We start from the raw sequence: 22,203 nt of genomic DNA, 5'->3' as shown, positions 1-22,203 counted from the left end.
GCACTGTAAGGAGTACAGTCCTCATGGTGAAATACACCTTAGTGAGAGGTCTTATGGAATATTTGCTTACCAAGAAATGAGATCCATTCATACACAGTTTTTCTACAACCGCAGCAGATTCAGGCATTCCAAACTGAGGTGAGAAAAAAGACAAGATTATTACAGTAGTATGAAACTTGACATTTGTGAACAAGCTAATTAAAATTTCTGTGCTCAAATACTCGGGGTTGTGGAAATTGTTATACTACTTGACAAGGATAATTAGAAAAAGAATATTGAGTAAGTGTAATGCTTAGGCAATGACTTTCACATATGAGATAAAACACAGTACTTCCTCTTTCTTAGGAAGAAAGATTACAGGGAATAAGAGCCAATAAACTGTGAGTGGAGTAGACAAGAAAAGAAATTATGAAGCAACAAATGTCATATAAATGGAGCAAGGAGCCTAACAGAAGTACTGTGGATTGCTGTGGGGTAAGGAGCCAGAACTAGAAACAGGTTAAAAGGTATTTGAGGCAAAAGTTCATCAGTAGCCATGTCATCATCCCACATGCCTGTTTACCAGCCTCTGTTTGCTCTGGTGGCTGCTGGGCTTCAGCACCAGATACTTGGGCTGTGTCTTGCACTTACCATGATGATGGGCATTGCTGAATGAATTCAGATTCAGAAACAGGATTTCTTTTCTGTAATGTGGTTATGGTAATGGTGTTTTTTAAGAAAGTTGATGTTGATTATAAATTAAAATGAAACTGGCATGTCCAGAAATATTACACCTTGAAATAGAACCAAAGACTAAATATAATTTGGGGGAAAAAAAAAAGCAGACACATTGGATTTCCTACTAAAAAGTAGAAAAGAATGGATCGGGGCTGAAGATGTCCTAAAAAATCTCACAGTGTGTTAGATGGCTTAGTGCGGCTTTTAAAAGAAATGACAGTTATGCATGAAAAGTGACAAAAAATTTAGAATTTTTTTATTTAAGAATATATCATTGTCAAAATGAGCTTTAGTATTTGTAATGCTTAGATGTAAATGTCTGTAGCAGTAGTGACCAAATCAGATACTAACAGAGAAATATTGGTGAAATAATTTCTTCTCATAGACATAGTTATGTGGCTTTTCTAAGATAATTCTTTATTTATAGACTACTTAAAACTGATCGTGCTTAAATATTCAATGTGTATTTTATCTACATTTTTGATATGAAAATGTCCTGTTCAGACATATATTCAGATTCTTTTTGGCCTGTTAGCTGATATGCCTGGGCTTATAATTTTTCATCTACTGTGATTGGGAGAGTCCTGCTTGTTTGCAATACAGAATAGATCAAAATTCAAAGGAGAAGGTTCTTGTGGTTGTTGGACCAGTGGCTGGTTGTGGATTGTGTTAATTTGCCATCAGTTGCACTGGTGGTGGTGGAGAGGCAAAGAATCAAGGCTATGCACTTTCTGCTCTTGGCTTTTGCCCATCTATTTCTAGTTTCTAGCTCTATCTCCAGTTATTGGTTTGATGAGCTGCTTTTGAGCTTTGCATTATGCTATTAATCAAGCTTTTGTGTAAGGGAAAAAACTTTTTTTACATGGTTAATGCATCTGACAAGTGGGTGTCTTGCTACTGGTGTTTAGTGATAACCATGGAACCTTTCATTTTCTTGAGATTGCCTTAACTTTTCTTGCAAGTATGTTAAGATCAGTACTGGGAGAGGGACCAGACTACATGGCAAATGGAGCCCAAGTAACTCTGAGAACAACATGAAGTATTTCAGTGTTGTTGCAATTACAGCATAGATACAAGATGACAGGAAGGTACATACACATGGCTAACAGGTCTCCATTACTGCCTTTGCTAATTAATGAGGAAAAACTCAACATCTGTATGGTTAATTTTTATTTAGTAGTTAATTTATTGATTTTATAAAAAATGCCTTTCATGAGGCTGGAAACACTTTTCAGAATGGGTGGTTAAGAATTTTTGTAGTCAGGATGCAAAAAAAAATCTGTATCATTAAGACTTTTAAATTTAAGAAAGTGCTAAAATTGCAAGGTACATATGTACATACCCATTTTCCATATATATTGTTGCACCAAGATGAATATACCTCTTCTGGAAAACTCAGCCTCAGTCACAGCACATGGAAGCTGATGCTACTTTCCTGAAGGTCAGTATATTGCTTTCTGTTCAGTGCTCACTGCTTGTCTATCTTGTGTACCTGTACTGCACACTACTCAAAACCTTCTCTGAATCCAGAATGATTTTTTATTTAAATCTGAGCTGTTCTCCAGCACTTATTATCCAAGTGCTTCAGGAACACTAACTGCTTTTTCTGAGACCACTCTCTGACATGAAAATTTCATTTATAAGGGGAGTTAAGATGCACGAGAAATAAAACACAGTATCCAGTGGGTTTGGATACCTAACTACAACTGTTTAGATCTAAGAAATAGAAATGTATATTTGCATATTCAATATTTTGCCATTTTTACCTTCTGAGCAGAGCTGCCACTGTGGTCATAGCTCTTGCCTCCCACTGCTGCAAGTCAAGCACTTGGGAAATGTCATGTTTTTTCTGGGTGACTTGCATATCTTCAGGTAAAATTTTGTACTGGGGCAGTAACAGGGTCTGATATTTCAAGGCAGAACTAAATCAACAGTACTATGTATTTGTTCTCTGGTTTTCAGCAAGCCCTGGCCATGTGCACCTTACAATTTCTGCAATGGCATAGAATAATACAGAAATCTGCTGGTTTCTCTGCATTGGCAGAGGCAGGTTTTTGTCAATGGAAAAGGTAGTATGTGAAGAAGCAATTACAGGCTATCATGGTGTGCATGTGAAAGGTGGGAAATTCAGGCTATGGAGGTAATCCCAGTTCTGGAACATTTTAGTACTCATTTCTGCAACCTTAACAGCCTTTTTTTAGGGTTCATGCACATGTATGGCCAGTGTTGTGGTGAGGAGATTCAGCACAGCCCCCAGCATGTGGTCTGACTATGGAAATGATGGAATAGCTGGTGCTGAGGCTCTCTGGAGTGTTGGCAGTGGGAGCTGACAGCTCTGCCCACAGTGGCCACAGGCAAATGGCTGGGCCAGTCTTTGATACACAGAATGGCCAAGAACTTAATGTGGATATGCTGTAGTAATTGGTTTATTTAGCCACTTTAATCAGTGTTGTGAGTGTAAGCATATGCATTGACAGCTCTTTATAAAGTTGGAAGACTCACTGTTAACAAGTATGAAGCCAGTAGTTATGGTGTGCCTGAAATTTCCCTGGAAACCTCTGAGCTGTTGAATGATTGTTATTAATTTTCTGTCTTGTATTCTGCATAGAATTGCAGGGTACTTTAAAACCATTCTAACTTCTATAAATTAGCCTGATTTCCTTTAAGCTGAAAGGCTTTGAGCTAATTAATTCTCTGAGTAGCTGCTCACAGCTGATCCATTACCATTGTGGTGTGAATTAATTCCATGGAATAGGTTAGCTTTCTCAGGGTGGGAACAGTGGTCCACCTGTGATACATCTCCATTGTGAAACTGTTTGTGGTTTTGTTGTCTTTAAAATTTTTTTTAATTGAACATGAATAAGCATATGTATTTATACACAGACAAAATGAACAAAATAATAAAATTATAATTTTAAAGTGTGGCCTACTTTTTATCTGGGTACAAATGGAACTCCTGTGGGAAGACTTCATAGCATCATTGTGTTCCTTGACAAAGATTGTATGTTCCTTCAGTTGAAAAGGATGAGAAACCTTAATGACCATAAATTCTGACTGTTGGTGTAAAGAAGGTACTGGAAAAGATTGGTGCTCTTACAGTTAGAATTAGGATAAACATAAGAAAAAAAAGCCCTATATACAAAATTATATTGAGTACTTGCATAAAAACAAACAAAAGGGATATAAAATGAGACTATATATCCAATTGCAGGAATGGACTTTATAAGTTACAGGTAGAATTCTAAAACCTGAGCCATAGTGTTCAGTCAGTTATAAGGAAAAGATATGATAACAAAAAAAGGCTATTATAATGGAGGATATATTTTATATATCTGAGAGGAGATTAGTAAGGTAGTGAAAGATGTCTGGAAAGGAGCTTGGAATACTTTGTGCAATTCAGGTTATTTTAGATATACTAGAAAGGACATTGTAGAACAAAGAAATGTACAAGCCAATAAAGGAATGACTCAAAAACCCCCCAAAAGCTTGAGTACATTAAACTTAAACAACATCTAGCAACTACTGTGTGTATATATGCATTGAGAAGAAAAGATGAACAGTAGATTCTTATTGACATACTGTAAAATGTAAAGCTATGTTCAAATATAAAACTAGACATACTTTCTGTGAAATGATTATTTCTTTCCAGAAGGAAATAAATTTGGGCATGAAATACCTTTTCTCTTATAAGAAACATTCCTGTGAGCAACTTTTTTTTGTATGAGTTGTAATGTAGGAGATCTTAGCTTCTGCTGTGAATTAGATTTCTACAGAAAACAGGAGAGTAACAAAAAACTCAAGTTATATTAATATAAGTGGTGATTAAACTATTTTTTTTGTGCTTTTAAATATTTGTGCTAGATTTAGGATAAGATATTCAGTTTTCAAGAATAAATCCAGTAAGTGTTTCTGCTAGCTGAATATAGACTGAACTCTCTAAGTGTTACATAACAGATTCAGTACCTGTCTTAAGAGATCTGCAACTTGAAAAGCTGTCCAGTTCTCAAACTCCTCTTGAGATGGTAGTTTTGTGGTCATGCTTCTATCCAGGGAGAAAGACTTGATCTGCATGAGTAACACTGAACTCTTGCTTTAGTGTTTTTCACTGACCTGATGTAGAAATCTGAGGAGGAAGTCCTTTTTGCAACTTTTTTCCTGTTTGCTCACTTAAAGTGAACGCCTATAAAGGGTAATTTAGGAAGTATCAATGTTCTTGTGTGAGCGACTCCAGTACAAGGAAACTGGTTGTTATATCAACAAATGCCCATAGGTGTCATTACTGAAAAAGTGGAAGTGTCTCATCTGCTATCTTTCAAATTTTCCTGCATGTGTTTTCACTGTTAGAGTGACTGACAGGTCAGTTATTGGCAGTGAATACCTTTTTGCTGTTTTCTGACTTGGCAGAACACTGAATCTGGCAAAACTCAACTGGAATTTCAGAAACAAGATAGAAGCTCTTGCATCTTAAATTTGGCCTGCTCGGAATAATCTTCCAGGTGCCTGGCTGGCATATTATGAAAAAATTATGTTGAATTTCGTAGTGCTTTGTAGTGTTCAATGTTTCATAATGTTGGCTGTGAGTTTCTCCAAGGGGGTCACCATCTTTCTGGATGACAGGAGGCATCAATACTCTCTCTCCACTGTATGCAGAACCAGAAGAGAGAGATGCATGTGTTCCTTAACATATTTTGCTTGCCTAGTTTGAGGAGCAGGAGTGATTTTGTCAGTTGCAGATTCTTTATGTATTGTGAAGGTGGGAAGCAGCTGGATAGGAGATGTGTCAGTTACAGGTTTAATGATTGCTTACAGGAAACAACAAAACAGCATCAGATGTGAAACACGGATAATGTGAAGTGCAGATACTTATGCGGTACAGGATATTTGCTGACTGAGTAGGTGTAAGCAGTCCTAGCTCAGAACATCTCAAAGGCAAATTAAAAATAGTGCTTTAAGAATTTTGCAGCTCAGTGCGTGCTGCCAGCCGTGCCTGCTCCTCCTCCTCGGACTGCCCATCAGGCCAGGAGCATTTTCTAAAACAGAGGTGCGAGGAACTGCTCCTGGCTGCCAGCTGCCCTCTGCTGTCACGTTCCTGCACTGCCTGGTGGGCTGCAGGATGAGCTGGAGCTCTGCCCTGACAGCTCCCCCAGCTTGCTGTGCCCAGGCATCCTCCTTCTCCTACCTGCTCTCCCCCAGCACTAAATTGTGGCTAGATCTTCTGTGTTGACATTGCCTTAAGTTGTATGCTAGGCTCTTAGGACAGTACTCTTGAAAGGCTAGTGTTTATGCAGTGCACCTCTCCTCACTGAGTGAGGCAGATTTATTTGGGAAGGTCATGCTGAGTTTTGTGCTCCCAGTGGGTCTGTAGCGTATGTGGTTGAACTTATGTGCTCCCAATGGGACTTTAAGACTTGCAAGAAATATTTTTCCATTTGTGTTTTAGTCAAATTAAACATAATAACAAGAGAAAAAAAAAATAGTAGAAACCAGGGACATGGGGAGGCTCATCTGGGATCCTGCATCTCTTGGTGCTGATGTTGCTCTTGGCTTGATCGATGCTGTAGGTTTCTGTCCTTAAGTGTGTGTAACAGAAATGGAGAGTATTGTTATGCACTTCCACTTGCTTTCCTCTACCCTCAAGGGGATTATTTCAAGAATTGTTGGCTGCAGAACCCCAGATTCGATTCCTGATTCTACTTCCTCTGTGTAATGTATCACCTTCCATGGTGCGAGCAACCCAAATAAATATGTGCACTTGAACACATGTTGGCTCTGGGGGCTGTAGTGGGGGGAATTCTTGAGCAGAATACTGAGGCTTCCAGAGGTCCCCAGATACAGACAGGCCATAGAAATGGTTTCTTTCCAAACTTCCAGGTGCTTACATAAAATTTTGAAGCAGATTGTAGGTACTTGAATGTGAAACAGCACTAGCCTAGGGCAGGTCAGGCTCGCTTGCTACTTGAACATTCCCTTGAGCCTCCTGATCTGCTCTGAACACTGGCAGACTTAAAAATGTATTTGGGTACATGTGCAGAGAGTAATCTGCTATTTTAAAAACTTGTATTTACTGGAGACGTTAACAATTTTAATCTGTACTGTTTCACTCCTCAAAAAAAAGGTAGAAATCTGATTCTATATATCAAGAAGTTTCTTTTTTTTTTTTTTTTTTTGGAGCCCTAATAAAAAAAGTACTTGAGAACTACCAAATTTCAGAGGGATCTAAATGTGTGCATTTTATATGCTAGGCATTTTGTACTTTAAAGAGAAATTCATTCCCATACAGAACCTCTATATCAAAGCAGAGTTAACACATCTTTACACTATATCTTTGCAAAAGTTCATTTCCTAGAGTCTGAAATGTGCAGGCAATGTGAAGAACAAGTTTTTGCTGGCTACAACTCCTTTACTTTTTGTAAATTAAGTTCTCAATTTATGATTTCATAGAGATTGTTAAAAGGCAGTATAAAAACGGTTTCCTAGATCATACCACTGGCATTTCTGACTAAATACTCTCTATATGTTCATGAACATAAGCACTAAATGTGTTAAACTTATCTCAAAACTTTTAAAGTCAAGTTATGCTTTGCAAAACCCTGTAGCAGCTGCAAGCAACTTGTTTAACTGGATGTAACAATGGAATACTGCCCTCAGGAAAATATACTTGAGCAAAATATCTCAATGAAATATTACTGTACAGAAAATATGAACCACTGTCCCAGTTTGTGTTTTCCCATCTTATACAGGAATAATGAAAGTAACATGACTTACCACATACTCATTTTTTTTTCTCCCAGGCGCACATGTTGGAGTCGATTCCCAATGAGTTAAAGGAGCAGTTTCTCATGTCTGTTCTTCCTCCTTAAACTGTCCCATATGTATTTTGTTGTTGTTAGTGTGATTGACAGGCTTGGCATTTATGGTGGGTGGGAGAAAAACATTCTTAAAGTAAAAAGCTAGAATATACTCGTAGTCTAAAGAAGTCTACAAAGAATGTTGGAAAATGGAGTCTTGCTTGCAGCTATCTGTCTAGAAGTTTGATAAAAGTCTTGCTAATTGGTTTTGTCTTTTTTCTTTTTTTTATTTAACAGGAAATAAAAATAGCAACATAATCAACAGAAATCACAGAGTCTGAAAGGGACATGGAGAGATCTTGGCAGGGCTTCAGCAGAGAGGCAGGATCAAACACGACTAGAGGAAATTGGGTCAGTTTTGGAAATCAGTTTGGTAACTCATTTTTTTAACTGAGTTCTTGCGGGTACATCAGATTGTTACCATGTCCTTGAGTGGAACAGCAGGAAGATGATCTATAATAAATTTTGTGCTCTACTTCTGGAGGGAGCAAAAGGAAATATCTGTTTGTAAGGATAATTGCTGTCTAAGCATCAGATGGGCTCGACTAGGACATCCTCCTGTTTCTGAAGGAGCAAACCCAGTTTCATTAGCATTTGTTCATAAGTAGTGGTTTGGGAAACTCTTGTTAAGTCTTTTCACTTGTAGCACACTCTTCAGTTTGGTTATGTCTTACTGAAAAATGAGGTATCTAAACTAGTCCCAGTATACTGTTTATCTCATGGAAACTACTTCTGGCTCAGTGATATCCTGACAGACTTTAGGACTATGCTTGTTATGCAGCACCCATGTTATTAAGAGAATCCTGAATACAATTAAAACCAGGACAAACTCCAGGGGAACTCTACTTGAAATACTCTTTGAGTTTGGAAGTGATTCACAGGATATTTTCTCAATGAGAGTCAGATGAACTCTTACAACAGACAGTGCTTTAATCACATTTCTCTAGTTTGTACATGATGGGTTTTTTTTGTGGGACCTCATTAAAAGCATCAGTGATAATATGGGCCTTGTACCCCTTATCTAGGTAGCTATCATAATGAGGAAGGAAATGAGACTTGTTTGTCACAGTTTATTACTGAAAAGTCAGTTTTTACTGCAGAAACAATTTATAGGGATATTGAGGCCCCAAAATTTGCATTGTATATTTGTGAGAATTGAAGTTGGGCTGACTATTCTGTAGTTCGCTCTCCTCTTTTCTGCCCCTCATGTTGAAGGGGAGATGTTTGCCCTTCTTTAGTTACATGAGGTATGAAAATGCAGTTCCAGAGTCTTGAGTTTCCTTTGTGACTGAAGTAGATTATTTTTTATGATTTTGATAAATCAGTTAAGGAGTTTTTCAGAGGCCAAAGAGAATTATGCCTGCCTAAGAACTTCATGGATCTTTGAAAATCTCCTTATTTTCTGTCGCAGTGTTTTCCTCTGTCCTTGTTTCTGTGAGAGCATTCAGTACCGTAACGGGGAGAATTACAGGACATAATATATCTCTGTTTGTCCAAAAGTTATGAAATTCTTAACATTATGAAATGGGCACGTGGGTTTTTTAGGTGTCTGTTATTCTAGTTTTGGTATGTGGCATTTCTTGGGATCACAAAAGACTGAGATCCAAAGAAGCCTCAAATGGAAAAAATACAAAAACAAATCCCAGACCCCAAAAAACTTGCTGAGAATGGTTAGTACCCTTGCTACACCAAGGCTGCACACTGATTTGAAGCCTATCACCTTTAAATCACTTCCACTATATACAGTTTGCTGCATAAATATGCCCTTTTTCTTTATCTCAGTCATTCTTCAACCCATTTCTGGGGCATGTAGTTTCAACTGAATTTTAATTATTGCCGGATGCTAAGGGATTTTGTTTGCATGTTTTGTCACAGAGGCTGGATACATGACATAAAACCCATTGTCTCAAGGACAATTGCTTTTTATGTTATTATTCAACCTTCTGAAATCTTTTTATATGGCTTTTCATTGTTAGTTTGACCTTCTCTTTGAATCTAGCAACAGATTCAGCTGTTATTCTAGAGAGCTTTGCCACAATGAACTATGCATTAAAAATGTACTTATTCTCATAGGTATTTGTTTGTAACCTGGATTTTGCACATAGTTTTCTTTATCTTTTCAAAAATTTGTGTTTTTAAGTAGTACAATAAAATATGACAGTAATAAAACCACAACCTGCTAAAGAAGTGACATTATTCATTAGAAATTCTCTTTGATTTTTTTGCAGGCTGGAATTGATGCTGTAGTGCTTGGTTGTGGTATCCTTTGCAAGTACTCAGTATTCTTTGCTGTTTAACTGAGCCACTTTTTTGATTATTATTCTTTTGAACACCTTGGGAAAATTTGCTGTCTATTCTTCTAGATTCATGTGCTACCTTTTATAGTTTGCACTTAGACTTTATATAGTTTCTTTATAAAGCCTTTCCTTTGAAATTCATCTGTGTTGACTCTTCTGATAAAATATGGAAAAATGTATATGAACAGCTTTCCATCTGGCAGCATTTACATGCACTAAAACCTAGTGAGTAAATTTAAAACCAGCAAAACAGTATTATTTCAGTGTCTTGCCTTATTTAAATAAAATTCCTAGGCAACTTAAATTTGAAATGCTGTGGCTTATGCTTGTTTTAACTTTTTTTTAATATTCTTTGATGGATTTTGTTAGTATAATGAGTTCTTGTTCAACCACTACTGATTTTTGTGAGGCTTGAGCATTGATATGTGTAGAAAGTATTTCACTATGCCCATGACTCTCGATATGAAATAAATGGAAAAATGTCAAAGTAATGCTTCAGCTCCCAGTGGGCATCATGGCATGGTATTTTACAGTGGAAGATCTCAGTGCACCCTACTGGTGCATGTATACTGTATAATACAGTGCCACAGGATATTATGGTCCTGTATTACAGTGTTTCCGTGATTCTGACATGCAGGTTTCATTAAAAAACTTGTACCAGGTGAATTCACGAAGGTCAGAACTCCCGTTCTCTTACTTATTTAGAACAATTGAGATAGAGGGAACAGGACACTGCAAAACCCAGGACCTTTCTGTAGGACATGTCATATAGAGGAGGGAGAGTCTGAGAACAGAATCTGCAATATCAAGTTGTTTGGGCAAGGTATTTATTGCTTATTGTCACAAAGAGAGCATGTGGAAGGAAGGAAGGAAGGAAAGGAGCAAAAAGTGATTGTTTTGGGAGGACCAAAGGATTTGGCGAAGCATGCTATTCACTATTCAAGAAGGACGGGGTGGAGTGTCCGTGTCAGCTGGCCAGCATCCAGATATTGTTTGGACCAAAAATAAGCAGACCTCCTCTCTACTTCCAATCAGCAGATCCCTGAAAATGGAGTTGGGAAAATGAAGTTCTGAGCTTGTTAAATAAAGGCAGACAAAAGGAGGAATTCCAAAGAGGGATGGGGGCTTGAAGATAGATTAAGAAATAGATAGAAGATAGAGAAATTGAAGAGATTGACAAGGGGAGAGGGTTTAGAAGTGGAAGAGTACAAAAAACAAAGAAAAGGAGAAAGGAGACAAGCTGTATAAATAGAGAATGTTTCTCAAGGTTTTTGGATTCATAAATAGGGCTCTTACATGTCTTATGTCCTTAGCCTGCTGACATAGATAAAACTTAATGAGCAGAGTTTATTTGACAGTCAACAGAGAATATAAAATCTCAATAAGTAAGAAGGACCTTGAAAGCTGAGAGAACTTTTTTTTTTTTTTTTTTTTTTACATTCTGACTGTATTTGGGGAGATAGCAAAAAGAGATTTCAAGTGATACTATGTTTATGATAATAAATTGTAAATGAAAAACCTATCAAGAAGAAAATGACAAACTGCTTTTGATTTTTTCTCATTTGACTCACAAAACTTAAACTCGGTAATTTCATAACCTTTTATTCTAGATTCTTTTTATTAGCTTGGTTTAGTTTATCATTAAGGTAATGGTAATGTCATTGAACATCTATCACCATGGTATTAAGTGAAATTACATTTAGATAAAATGCTCTTATGATTACAGGAGAGGTATGACAGGAACAAACACTCAGTGACAGATCGTTTCCCACACCAAATGTGGAGGAGTCTTCTATTGCTATAAGCTGAATAAAGCCAGAGTGCTTATGTCAATTCTCTTTTCATTTTTCTTGTGAACCTGCTTTTGTCAACCTTCCTCTCATACCTTTAGCATCTCCAGTTCTATTGCCACAGAGATACTCAAGAAAAACAGTGAGTTTTCTCACAGGTATTTTCTTTGCGCAGTGCCGAAGTGCCTTGTATGAATCAATGACAATACAGAGTTGTTTTTGTTTATTCTCTCCTCTCTTCCAAAGCCAGAAGCCACCCTAATCATGTTGTTTTCTTTCCAAGGAAATATTGTGTTGCCTATTTGAAAAACGCTGGGGGGATTTTGTTGTACCAGGTGGAATTAATGGAAATGAGGGTAGTAGTTAACTGCTGCTTATACTGGTACTGTTAAAGTGTATCTCAAGATTTTTTGCTGTTTCTAGGGAATGTACTAGGAAATGCTGGGCTCAGTATTCATGCATATTGGAAACCAGTGGACAATACTCCAGTAAAACTTCTCTTGTGTGTTGTAAACATTCCTCTGATAAGCTTTATAGGAGTCTAGATATGAGGTGTTTGGTATGCATCCATCTACTGACAGCATTATAAATATTGCATTTCTGACCTTCAGATTTTCTCTTTTGATCTCTGGTTAAATGATGTATTTGCCAGCTTGACACTGCTGACATTCTGTCTGTTTGGTCTAGCATTGTTATACCATGATTCCTTGTGATCCCATTGTCATGGGAATGATCTATCTCAAATGATGAATATACTTTGAAGCAATGTGGGGAATAAACACACTGGCTAAACTTCATTTGCAAAAAGAATTTTTCTTGTAAAATACCTACTTCAGTGTACAGTATAAATTATTTACCTAATGTCAGTGTATTTAAGAACACTGCTGTTTTATCAGATAGTATAAAAGAGGATAAGCTGCTGTTTGGGTGGATAGTAAGTGTCTTACGGTTTTAATCAGATTTCCCCTTACTTTTGTTTTTCCTTGCACTGTATTGGGGAAACTTGCATTGGTAAGGCAATAAACTGAACAGTAGTAGAAATAGAAGTTTCCTGTTTTCCCTCAATGATGAATGCTTCACTTCTCTAGTTTCTCTAGAAATATTCTCTTCTCTAGAACTGCTGAATATTAACTTCACTTTTACGGAAGTGAACCACAAACCACAGGAAGTGAGAGAAGAAATTAACACAAAAATTTGCACTCTAGTATAATGTTTTTCATATACTTGTTTTAAGTTTTTAACACCTCAAAAGCAGTCCTACCTTAGAATTCCATGCCTGTTTTCAAAAGCTGATTGGATGTATGATGTGAATAAAGACTTGATAATGTTACCTGTATTCCTGATAAATTGAAGTCTGTTTAGATTCAAGTATTTTATGAAAAGTCAGTGGGAGTTTTTTATGCATAACCTTCATGTCCTCATTCCTTTGTTATTAAAATGAGATGAGAATTAAAAAAAAAAAGTTGACAATAAATGTCAGACTGATAAAAACCTCACCACTGACCTTCAAAGCAATGAGATTTGACTATGATATGGTTATCCACTGAGGCCAGAAGTTACAAATCAGGTGAAGTGATGACTTTCATCCTCTGGAACATACACGTTCTGCATAACATCCCATGCCTCATTTTTCACCTCTTTTCCGCTGTCCAGAGCATGATCTACTCTTTCTGCTTGCAGTTTTGCATCTCTCCATTGTTGGTAGACTATGGCAGAGAATTGAATTCCCTGGCAGTTCTCTCCTCTTGGTCAGCTGTGCCCCAGTTCATAATACTTCATGTGCTGTGCTGTGTATATAATTGGTGCGTATGAGTGCAAAAGCTATGGGAACATACACTGGCCCTGATACACCTGTATCAGCAAAATGAAATGGAATGGCCCATAGCTTATAACAGATTAGAAGTTATTTAATGTCCTAGTAAAATTGCTTTCAACTGTATTCATCGCTGCTCTTTCCTGTTGACTTTGGGGGCTGACCTTTAGTTCGACTTTCAGGCATGGACATCATTTTATTGTTTAGAGTTAATGTTCTGTCACAGCGTGTGCTGCAGGCACTCTGATCCAGTGTCCCCTTTGCATCAATGAGATGATGCCATCAGTGGCTTAACCAGCCAGTCCATCTTTTGGATTTCTACTGACAGTTTGCAGGGTGCTTACAACGGCTTCAGTCATGTTTTTGTTTCTGGTTTTAAAGAAAGCTTAAAAACATGTAAGGGACAATAACTACCAAGTAATTTGCAGGTTGCACCTGGAAAGCTTCACAATCACTGACTCATTAAAAAATTTCATTTTTTACTGAGGATCTTCCTCACTTCTTTTTCCCCATAACTTAATCTCTCAAGACTTCATAAATAGTTGCAGATCCAAAAGGAAGCTTGAGTTGAGGTATTGAAGGATTTAAGTGTGTTAAGAACTGAGGTTCTGCTCTGGATGGACTGAACTCAGGAACTTCATGACACTATAAATAAATATTTTCCTTTTTGTTCTCATAACAGGTGAATTGCATTCGGCTCTCTTACCTCTTGCTGTTTCTCACAGCATACAAATCCCTGGGAGTCAACACTTTCTGTAAGAGCAGAACAGCAGGAGAGAAAGGCCAGAAAGAATGCAGTATTTTTGTGAGGGTTTTCTTAGATCAGTTTCCTTCAGATTTTTTATCTGTATCTCAGGAAACCTGAGAGCCCAGATACTTGCTTGTGAAACTAAGCAGGCTGAAACACCTCTGCTGCACAAGTGTGGTTAAGAATCCCTTAGAAGGTGAGGGATGTCCTAGGTGGTATATGGTGGCCAGCTTTAGTTGTGTCTCTGAAAGACTGGCTTTCACCCTGCTACTGATACAAACTGAAAAACCCCTCTGTTGTGAGGCAATATACTAATTCATAAGGATTGCTCTCCTGCCTCCTATTTTCTTTCCCCTGAGTTTCTGTCAATTTGTCTGCTTTTAGATTACAAATTGCCTGTGGGAGTAGGGTGTTTTCCCTGTCTTGAAAGATTAGAAACACCTCAAAAACAAGGTGATTCTCTTGTGGAAAAGCAGCTTTCTGTGTCTGTTCATCCTGAGACAGAGCTTTCCTATTTATGGTGTTTAATCCTCTAACAAAAAATCCTTGCCTGTATTGCCTATAACTGGTAAGAAAATACCTTTACAATTAGTTTCCTCTATGAACTCCACTTTTAAAAACTCAAAAGTATTTTGTGCGACTGCATATAGAGGAATCCTAGAACATCTACCTTGCAAAAGAAGATTATGTTCAAATACAATCAGTCTCAGAGCAAAGTTGAAGTCTAGCATTTCATATAAAATTTCAGTGCTATTTGATAGCTTCATAACAGTAGAATTTAGGAGAAATGTTGAATAACCTTCCTTGTTTCATAAGGTATCACCTCCTTTAAGACTTAGTTGTAAAATTTTTGCCTAAAAGAGGAATTTGGGGTTTAACATTATTTGGAAACTTGAAAAGAAATATCAGGTAAACTTCTTGAATGGAGATGACACCACCCCCTTTGTTCACAGAGGAGATGAAAATAATACTGGGAACTGTTTGTCAAATTTTACATGGATTTTCAGTATTGAGGCTTAATTTTTTTTGTGAGGGGATTTTAGTAGGTTTTTGCCAAGTTCCCCAGTTGATTTTATCCTTTGTATTTTTTGCACACTTTGAGTGCTCTAATAAATGTTCTAAACAAAATTTTTTACATTAACTCCCACAGAATATGCTGCAGAATATTGTTAATCTGATTACTTTGTTTAGATATCTAATTGCAATTTTGTTTAGATATCGAATTGCAAATCCATTGCAGATAAACCCATTCATTTTTATAAACTGAGTAAGAAAAGATAAAAGCACTTTCAGAAAGGATGCCTTTTAGTGAACTGTTTTATTAGAATGACCCCAGAACCACTCAGATAAAGTTCAGGGAGAAGAACTTGAATCAAATGAAGTACTGTTTATTTCCAGAGAGGATCTTAATCCTTAATGTGCTTTGCTTAATGTTACAGGATCTTCTGGGGGAAGTTAGTGCTTGCTGTTCTTTGAAGTTACCAGCTGAATTTGCAAGAGAACAGAGCACTTTACTGGACTGACACAGCACAAAGCAGGTGAAATCATATCATTGTTAATGAATGTTTTTCAGTACGTTTTGAGAAGATGAATTTGTGTTAAAAAGAAGTGAAGAGGATCAATGGTAACTATGCATTTTACTGTTTGAATAACATTTCAGATTAAAAACACCAACACACTTTCCCCTGCCTGCATCCCCTTCCCCCTCCTTAAGCATGATGAGGACATAGTAGAACAGGAAATGTGTACTAACCCAAACTGCACTGAGGAATAAGCTATTACAGTCAGTTATAGCAGGTGAGAGACCCTGTGTGTTTTCAGTCAGTACTAGGGTGAAAACAGAAATCAGGAAAAGACTTTTTGAATGGTGAAAGGCATTTTAAGTTGAATAGCTTTTAATCTAGGCCAGCTGATCTTATATAAAGTCCATTAGTAAGTCTTTCTTCTAAAAGATTAGCACAATGAAGTTGCAAATCCATTTTGAAATAGACTGCTTGATTTGAAGAATGAGTAAGGAACTTGGAGGTGAAAGTTATTCTCACCAAATAAACACAGAGAGTAGGTGTCAGTAGCTGCATACACATACTGTACAGTTTTTTCCACTTCTTCAGGAAAATGTATTGAATATAATTTTAATTAGGTTTCATTTCACTGTTCTACATTTGTTTCTTACAGGATTAACAAATATCATTTCAAATAAATCACTTCAGTGGCAAATCTCCTATCAACAATGCTTAGATGTATTTATTGTCCAGGGTAAATTCCAATAAAAACAAAACACTAGTCAGCGAATCCTGATTTAATAAATTCTTTTCCTATATATTTATTCTGTATATTTATTATGAAATTTAATAGTGATGATCAAAAACACATTTCAAAGCAAAATAATGAATGACAATCTGCAGTTGCAAAAATCAGTTATCACAGACTTACTCAGTGAAACGAAAGTTTCTAAGATGGGTTGTAATGCTTGAGGCCTATCTTACCTCTGTTGCATATACAGTGCATGTAGGAGGTGGTAGCATATAGTTAAGAGAAATACAAAGCACTCTAGTGTGATGTTGTAGCAGCCCGTAAGGGGGAGTATTCAACTGCATTGAATCCTTAGAGCTCAGGAGCAAAGAAAGGAAATCTAATGCAAAGCAGTTGATCTGTTGGCAATGAAAAGTAATATCCTAAAAGAAGAGTTTTTTAGACTCAGAGTTATTTTGCCCCATGTATACATAAAATCAAATAGCAAATGTCTTATTGACCCAGAACCAGTATATTAGTTTTCAAAAATGGAGGGGTGATTTTTTTTGTTGCTTGGAATAGTTTTTATTTGACTGGATGATTAATTTATTAAGAGTTAAATTGGAAATATTTATACATACAAAATTGCTGCTTCATTTTCTTTCCCATATTCATGCAGGTTCTACCTGTAATTTTACCACAGATAGTTGATGTACTTTTTATGTTGATGTTGTTTATGAAAGGAACTTTTATTGTGACTGCTGTAACTGAGATAGAAATCTAGCCCACAGTACACATTCATGCAGGAGACATTTGCAGCTGTCAGAGTTGGCAGCTCATTGGCTTGTTTTGAGATCTGTGGATAAAACCCAGTGCAGATTAATGATAAGATATAGGATTTTTTTTTTTTTTTGATAACTGACACTTGGTATCAAGGGGGCTTAACATGACAGTTGACTATTAGTTTATCCTGGCAAATTTTGTGTGGAAGGCATTAGAGTAATGCCATGCTTTGGAAAGAAAATGCTGTATTTTGCCTTTTATTTGGGAATCTCCATGTTCTTGTTAAATACTATTTACACAAATTAAGCAAGTCATAATTACCAAAGTTAGACAGAATTCTTAATGTTCCCCTATTTTTCAGCAACAAAAATACAACAAATACAGAATTGTTCTCTGTACTAGTGTGCAACAGCCTTTCACTGAACCTTCTTAAGCAAAATATTATGCTAACTCTAGAAAATATTTTCAAATTCATTTTTATTGCCACCAGTATATGAAAGGAAGGTAAGTGTTAAAGTTTCTCCTTCTTGTTTGTCTGCCAGGGCTGATATTGCCCATGTGCATACATCACCCTGTAAATAGAAGCTGTGTTAAAATATGCCAAGTTCTGACTTCGATACACTTTCTGGTGAATAGATGTTTGCTGATTCTATAACTTCAGGACTTAATGTTTGCTCAGTTTGAAATGAGGTCTTTAGTGAAGGCTTTATTTGAAGATGATCTGCTGTCATTGATTGTAAGCCTAATGGATTTTCTCTCCACTTTTGGATTGATTAAACAGTGACTTACTTCTGAGTTAGACATTTGGAAATAAGTGATATTGAACATAGGCATTTAATGTATGTTTTTATGCTTTAGTAAGACAAGTTCAAGAAGTGTGTCAACAGTTATTGAAACAATACCTTTATCTCTATCAAACCATCTCTTAAAACGGCCAAAAATACCAAAATTTTTCTTAATGAGCCAGAGATAATTATTTCATTTTTTAAAAGGATTACTTTTTCTTGAAATAAGTTCGTGTTTAGAGGAAATAAGGAATGTGTTCTCAGTCTGGAACAGTAGTTACCACTCCTTTCTCAGGTGAACTATTTGAACATTTGAGGTTCCTTCCCTGCCCCAGCAAAAACAGTGATCACAAGAACAGGAATTTTAGCTGAGTTGTACTTAGCACAGAATTGTCCTCATGTAGCAATATCATCCCTTTGTGTTGAAGTAATTAATCTAAATTGTTCACCGAACAATTCTTTCTCCATTTCAGTTTAGTGTTCAAATATTTCTGGATAAAATATTGCTAGATGTAACACCGGAATCTGGCTTTAAAGGTGATTAATTCCCATTTTATGGACAGTATTATTGGCTTACAAATTTCAATTAAATGTATGGATTAGATGAGAAGAATTTATATTTAGAACAAAATCACATGAAGAAAGGAATTAAGCCTCTGTGGACAGAACCAAAGCTTACGTGAGGGGTCAGAAGGGTCATATATGCAATGAGACTGGACTTGCCATGTTTTAAAATGGCATGTATCATGATCAGCCATTATGCAAAATATTATGGTACAATATTCTTTCCTGGATGGTATAGTAATAAGCAGTTGGATAGCAAGAAAATGTACCTCTGGTTAATATACTCCCTCACTCCCTGAATCCCTCAGGAAAAGTCACTGTCCTGAATCTCTGTTGATACATGACTGCTGTCTCCAATAAAGTTGTACCAACTGAATGATAAATGTTTTCAACTTTGAGCATTTGACCTACCCAACACAGACAAAATGGTTTTAACATTCACAGAAGTGAAAAGTGTGTATGTGTGAATGCACCAGTATGCAAGTTAAAAGCACATTTCTTCTGCACCAATTGTAAAGGGCACCACTCTTCCCTAGATCCTGCTGAATACTTGTTTACTTATTTAGTCTTCTGAAAACCTTGGATGAGTCTCTTATTGAAACACAAGTTTTTTCTTGCCATCTACTAAAGTTTCAGTTATAATAGCTGAAGCAGAAATAATCCTGGCCTTAAACCAGGAATGAAAATGAAATGATTTCTACTCAGTGTAGAAACCACAGAACTCATTTTGGTCTCTTTTTTTCATGAAGTCTTCAAATAGATTTGTAAATTCATAGGTGTTAGTGGCAGATGACTAACAGTCATTATAGAGTGTGACCTTTTGCATAACAGAAATTGGTTTATGTAGAAAACCCCCTGTTTTATATCCTGTGACTGTGATTGAACTAAAGAATATACTTCATAAAAATATTGTTTTGATAAAGGGTTTCTGATGTTTGAAAATTTGCCACCAATGCATCTGCACAGAAATTGATAAAGGTGAATGGATCACATTTGCCATGTATTTCTGTGAAAACTTGAATTTATTAAGATGGCTGCATACTGCATCATATCAGTCTAAATATATCTAAGTCTGAGTATATCTCATTAGGGCTTGTCCTGACATGTCAAAATATGACTGTTTTAAGACCAAGATCATAGTTAAAGGAATGCCTGCAACTTATTTAAACAAGAGCATGCATTTAAAAAAACCCAAACCATAGTAACCCCCACCCCAAACACTGTTCAGTGCTGTTACCAAAATCTAACAATCATATTATATGAAACGGATTGCTCTGGGATTAATTTTGCTTATGCTTGTATAGGACTCAGTGTTTACAGAACTCAGATAAACCGGTAAATGTCACCAGCAGAATAAGGTGTTCTGTTTTTTTTTTTTTTCTTTTTACTTCTCATTGAAAAATGATACTTTAAAATAAAAATAGCCCTAAATTTAAAAATAAAATATGGAATTAGGAGAATAAGTATTTTGAAATTGCTTTCTATTGCCTGGCTTCACATCAAGTGAAACACATTTTTCAGCCTAAGCTGAATATAGGTTATTTTTGGGTAATTGAGACAAGGAGTTTCATTTTTGGTTGAATGAACACTCTTAATCACAGAGAAATACTGTGGTTTCATTTTGTGGACAGCGTTCTGCCTTTTCCAATCAAACAAGTATATCTTTCAACAATTGTTCAGCAAATGAACCAAACCCACTTTCTTTACCTGCTTGCACTTTATGAGATTCTCTGCATTCACTATAAAGCACTTCCCCACATGAACACACTAATTTGCCCGAGAACTATATTTAATTAAGGGCGTCATATGATCACTTTACAGGAGGAAGAGAAGAGAGAAGATAGAAAAGAGGAGCAAATCTTGGCTTAAGAGCTCTGCAGAGGAAAATGATTTCTTGTATGACCAAAAACCAAGCCAGGTGGCTTCTTCTGCATCAGGTCTGACTCTGGTCTGTTGGACACTCTTAGCCCAAACACATCTGTTGCCTCCCAACACTTAACACCCTTATACAAGCAGTAAGGTTTCTTTACTTCCACAGAAATTAATTAACCACTAACCTATTGGGTAATGTGGATATATAATCCCAGCAATCCTGACCCCTGATACCTTAACATTGTCCCTATGCCTGAAATTGCTGGCCCTGTAGCACTTTCAGGCCGTGGGATCTTATTGAATGCTTAGCACTAGTGAACTCTGAGCTCTAAAGATTTAACTTGTTCATTAATTTTCAAAAATTTTTCCTTTTAGCTGAAACCCAAGCACAGTTTTCAGACCCTTGCTCGCATCTGTGCTCAATCAATTTTCTCATTTCTAGGCTTAGTCTAAAAGACAGGCAAATGAGCTTTGTTTCCTTTGAACCTAGTGATTATCTTAACCTAATTGTTAATATGGAGATATTGCACCACACAGATGAAAAAGATTGAAAAGCAATGGTCTAAATGGAAGGTGGATAAGTTTGGAGCTTCTAGTCACTTACAAAAATAAAAAGCCTGAAGAGCACCAAGTATGCTGCTTAAGCTTAAATATCTGCCTATTTTGAAATATGAGGGAGGGGAATAGTATTTACTACTTTTCAGGCATATTCAGCATGAATTAGGGTGCAAAGTGATATGTAACTGTTCAGGTGTATCCAGTTTATTTGTAGTACTGAAGCAATCTTGACAAGGTTGAATGTTTTTAATGTATCCATTTTAATAGGTGTTGATTAAATGTGGGAAAGACAGCAACGGGACAGACCTTCAGTCATTGCTGTAATGAAAAAACAGTCTCAAACTTGACAAGAATCTGAGTGATCAGTGTTTTGACGTATTCCTAAAATCTTTCTTGTTTGCTCTGGAGATAATTGAGGAGGCTCTACAGCCTTTCTTAAAAGTAAGTTAAGAAGTGACTGGCTCTGCTATACATGAAGTGACTTCTCAGCTGGATCTTCTAACCTCAGTTTGCTCAGGCTTTGCAAGGGCAAAGTTTTTCAAATTTTCCTGGATGGTTTACAGAGTCAGGTGCAGCAGTCGACTTCTTTTGGCTCAGAAATTTTGGAGAGAGGCTGAGTTGTAAGTTTTGAAGTCAAATGTACAGTATTGTGAGTGATGAGGTAGTAACAAATTGTAACTCCATCTGTTGTGTACTGCATATTTAGTAGTTTTATTTTGCAAGTTTACTTTTCCATTATTTTCCTAATGATTTGACTCAATGAATGTGCTATTCTCCTGTGCCAAGCTGTGTAAAATAGCTTTGAGAACACATTATGAATGCAAATACATAAAGTAGAACTGAGTCTGAAGAAGTATTGCCAGTTGCTACTTCTTTCCTGCTTAGTTCTTTGAAAGAGTTTTCCTCAATTTCTGCCCCTCACCTTTACCTTTCTAGGTTGTACTGCTGCTTGTTTACCCTGGTATTTGTGCTGCATCCTGCTTGTGGGTAGTGCAGCTGTGGAGGTGACATGAGGTGATCCTGTTGTGGTTTGCTGTGAAGCAGAGGGAGCGTGTGTGATGGCTTCGTATCATGCCACAAAGGCTGCCGGGCTTGTGTTTTATTTTCTCATGATTTTGACCAGTGAGCAGTGATGAGAATATGTCTAAATGTTTGTTAAAAGTGAAGAATATTACTTCCTCTAATATTTTTTGCCT

General features: G+C 36.7%; 2 protein-coding genes across 13 annotated transcripts in view; one reads left to right on the top strand and one right to left on the bottom strand.

Annotated features, from left to right (window-relative positions):
• The window catches only part of BLNK (B cell linker), a 95,031-nt gene extending 87,291 nt beyond the window's left edge, over positions 1 to 7,740 (bottom strand). For 2 of the 6 annotated variants that reach the window (XM_010410238.4, XM_019292738.3), the window contains exons 1-2: positions 4,681 to 4,794; positions 71 to 133 (exon numbers count right to left, since the gene is read on the bottom strand). In XM_010410238.4, the coding sequence (XP_010408540.2) occupies positions 71 to 133; positions 4,681 to 4,788 (171 nt within the window). In that variant the 5' untranslated portion in view covers positions 4,789 to 4,794. Of the gene's footprint in view, positions 1 to 70; positions 134 to 4,680; positions 4,804 to 7,482 lie in introns of those variants that run through there. The other 4 variants (XM_010410250.4, XM_010410256.4, XM_010410242.4 and 1 more) reach the window with 4 other exon arrangements.
• DNTT (DNA nucleotidylexotransferase) overlaps positions 1 to 22,203 on the top strand; it is a 140,723-nt gene that overhangs the window by 21,220 nt on the left and 97,300 nt on the right. For 2 of the 7 annotated variants that reach the window (XM_039554473.1, XM_019292767.3), the window contains exons 2-3: positions 15,653 to 15,751; positions 20,399 to 20,514. In XM_039554473.1, coding sequence (XP_039410407.1) covers positions 20,464 to 20,514 — 51 coding nt within the window. In that variant the 5' untranslated portion in view covers positions 15,653 to 15,751; positions 20,399 to 20,463. Of the gene's footprint in view, positions 1 to 410; positions 475 to 7,806; positions 7,917 to 11,284; positions 11,811 to 15,652; positions 15,752 to 20,398; positions 20,515 to 21,274; positions 21,449 to 22,203 lie in introns of those variants that run through there. The other 5 variants (XM_039554472.1, XM_019292769.3, XM_039554469.1 and 2 more) reach the window with 5 other exon arrangements.

This window comes from Corvus cornix, chromosome 6 (genome assembly GCF_000738735.6).
Source record: "Corvus cornix cornix isolate S_Up_H32 chromosome 6, ASM73873v5, whole genome shotgun sequence".
In the NCBI taxonomy this organism is placed as follows: domain Eukaryota; kingdom Metazoa; phylum Chordata; class Aves; order Passeriformes; family Corvidae; genus Corvus; species Corvus cornix.
The sequence above is the reverse complement of the archived record's forward strand: the minus strand, read 5'-3'. Positions and strand labels throughout refer to the sequence as shown.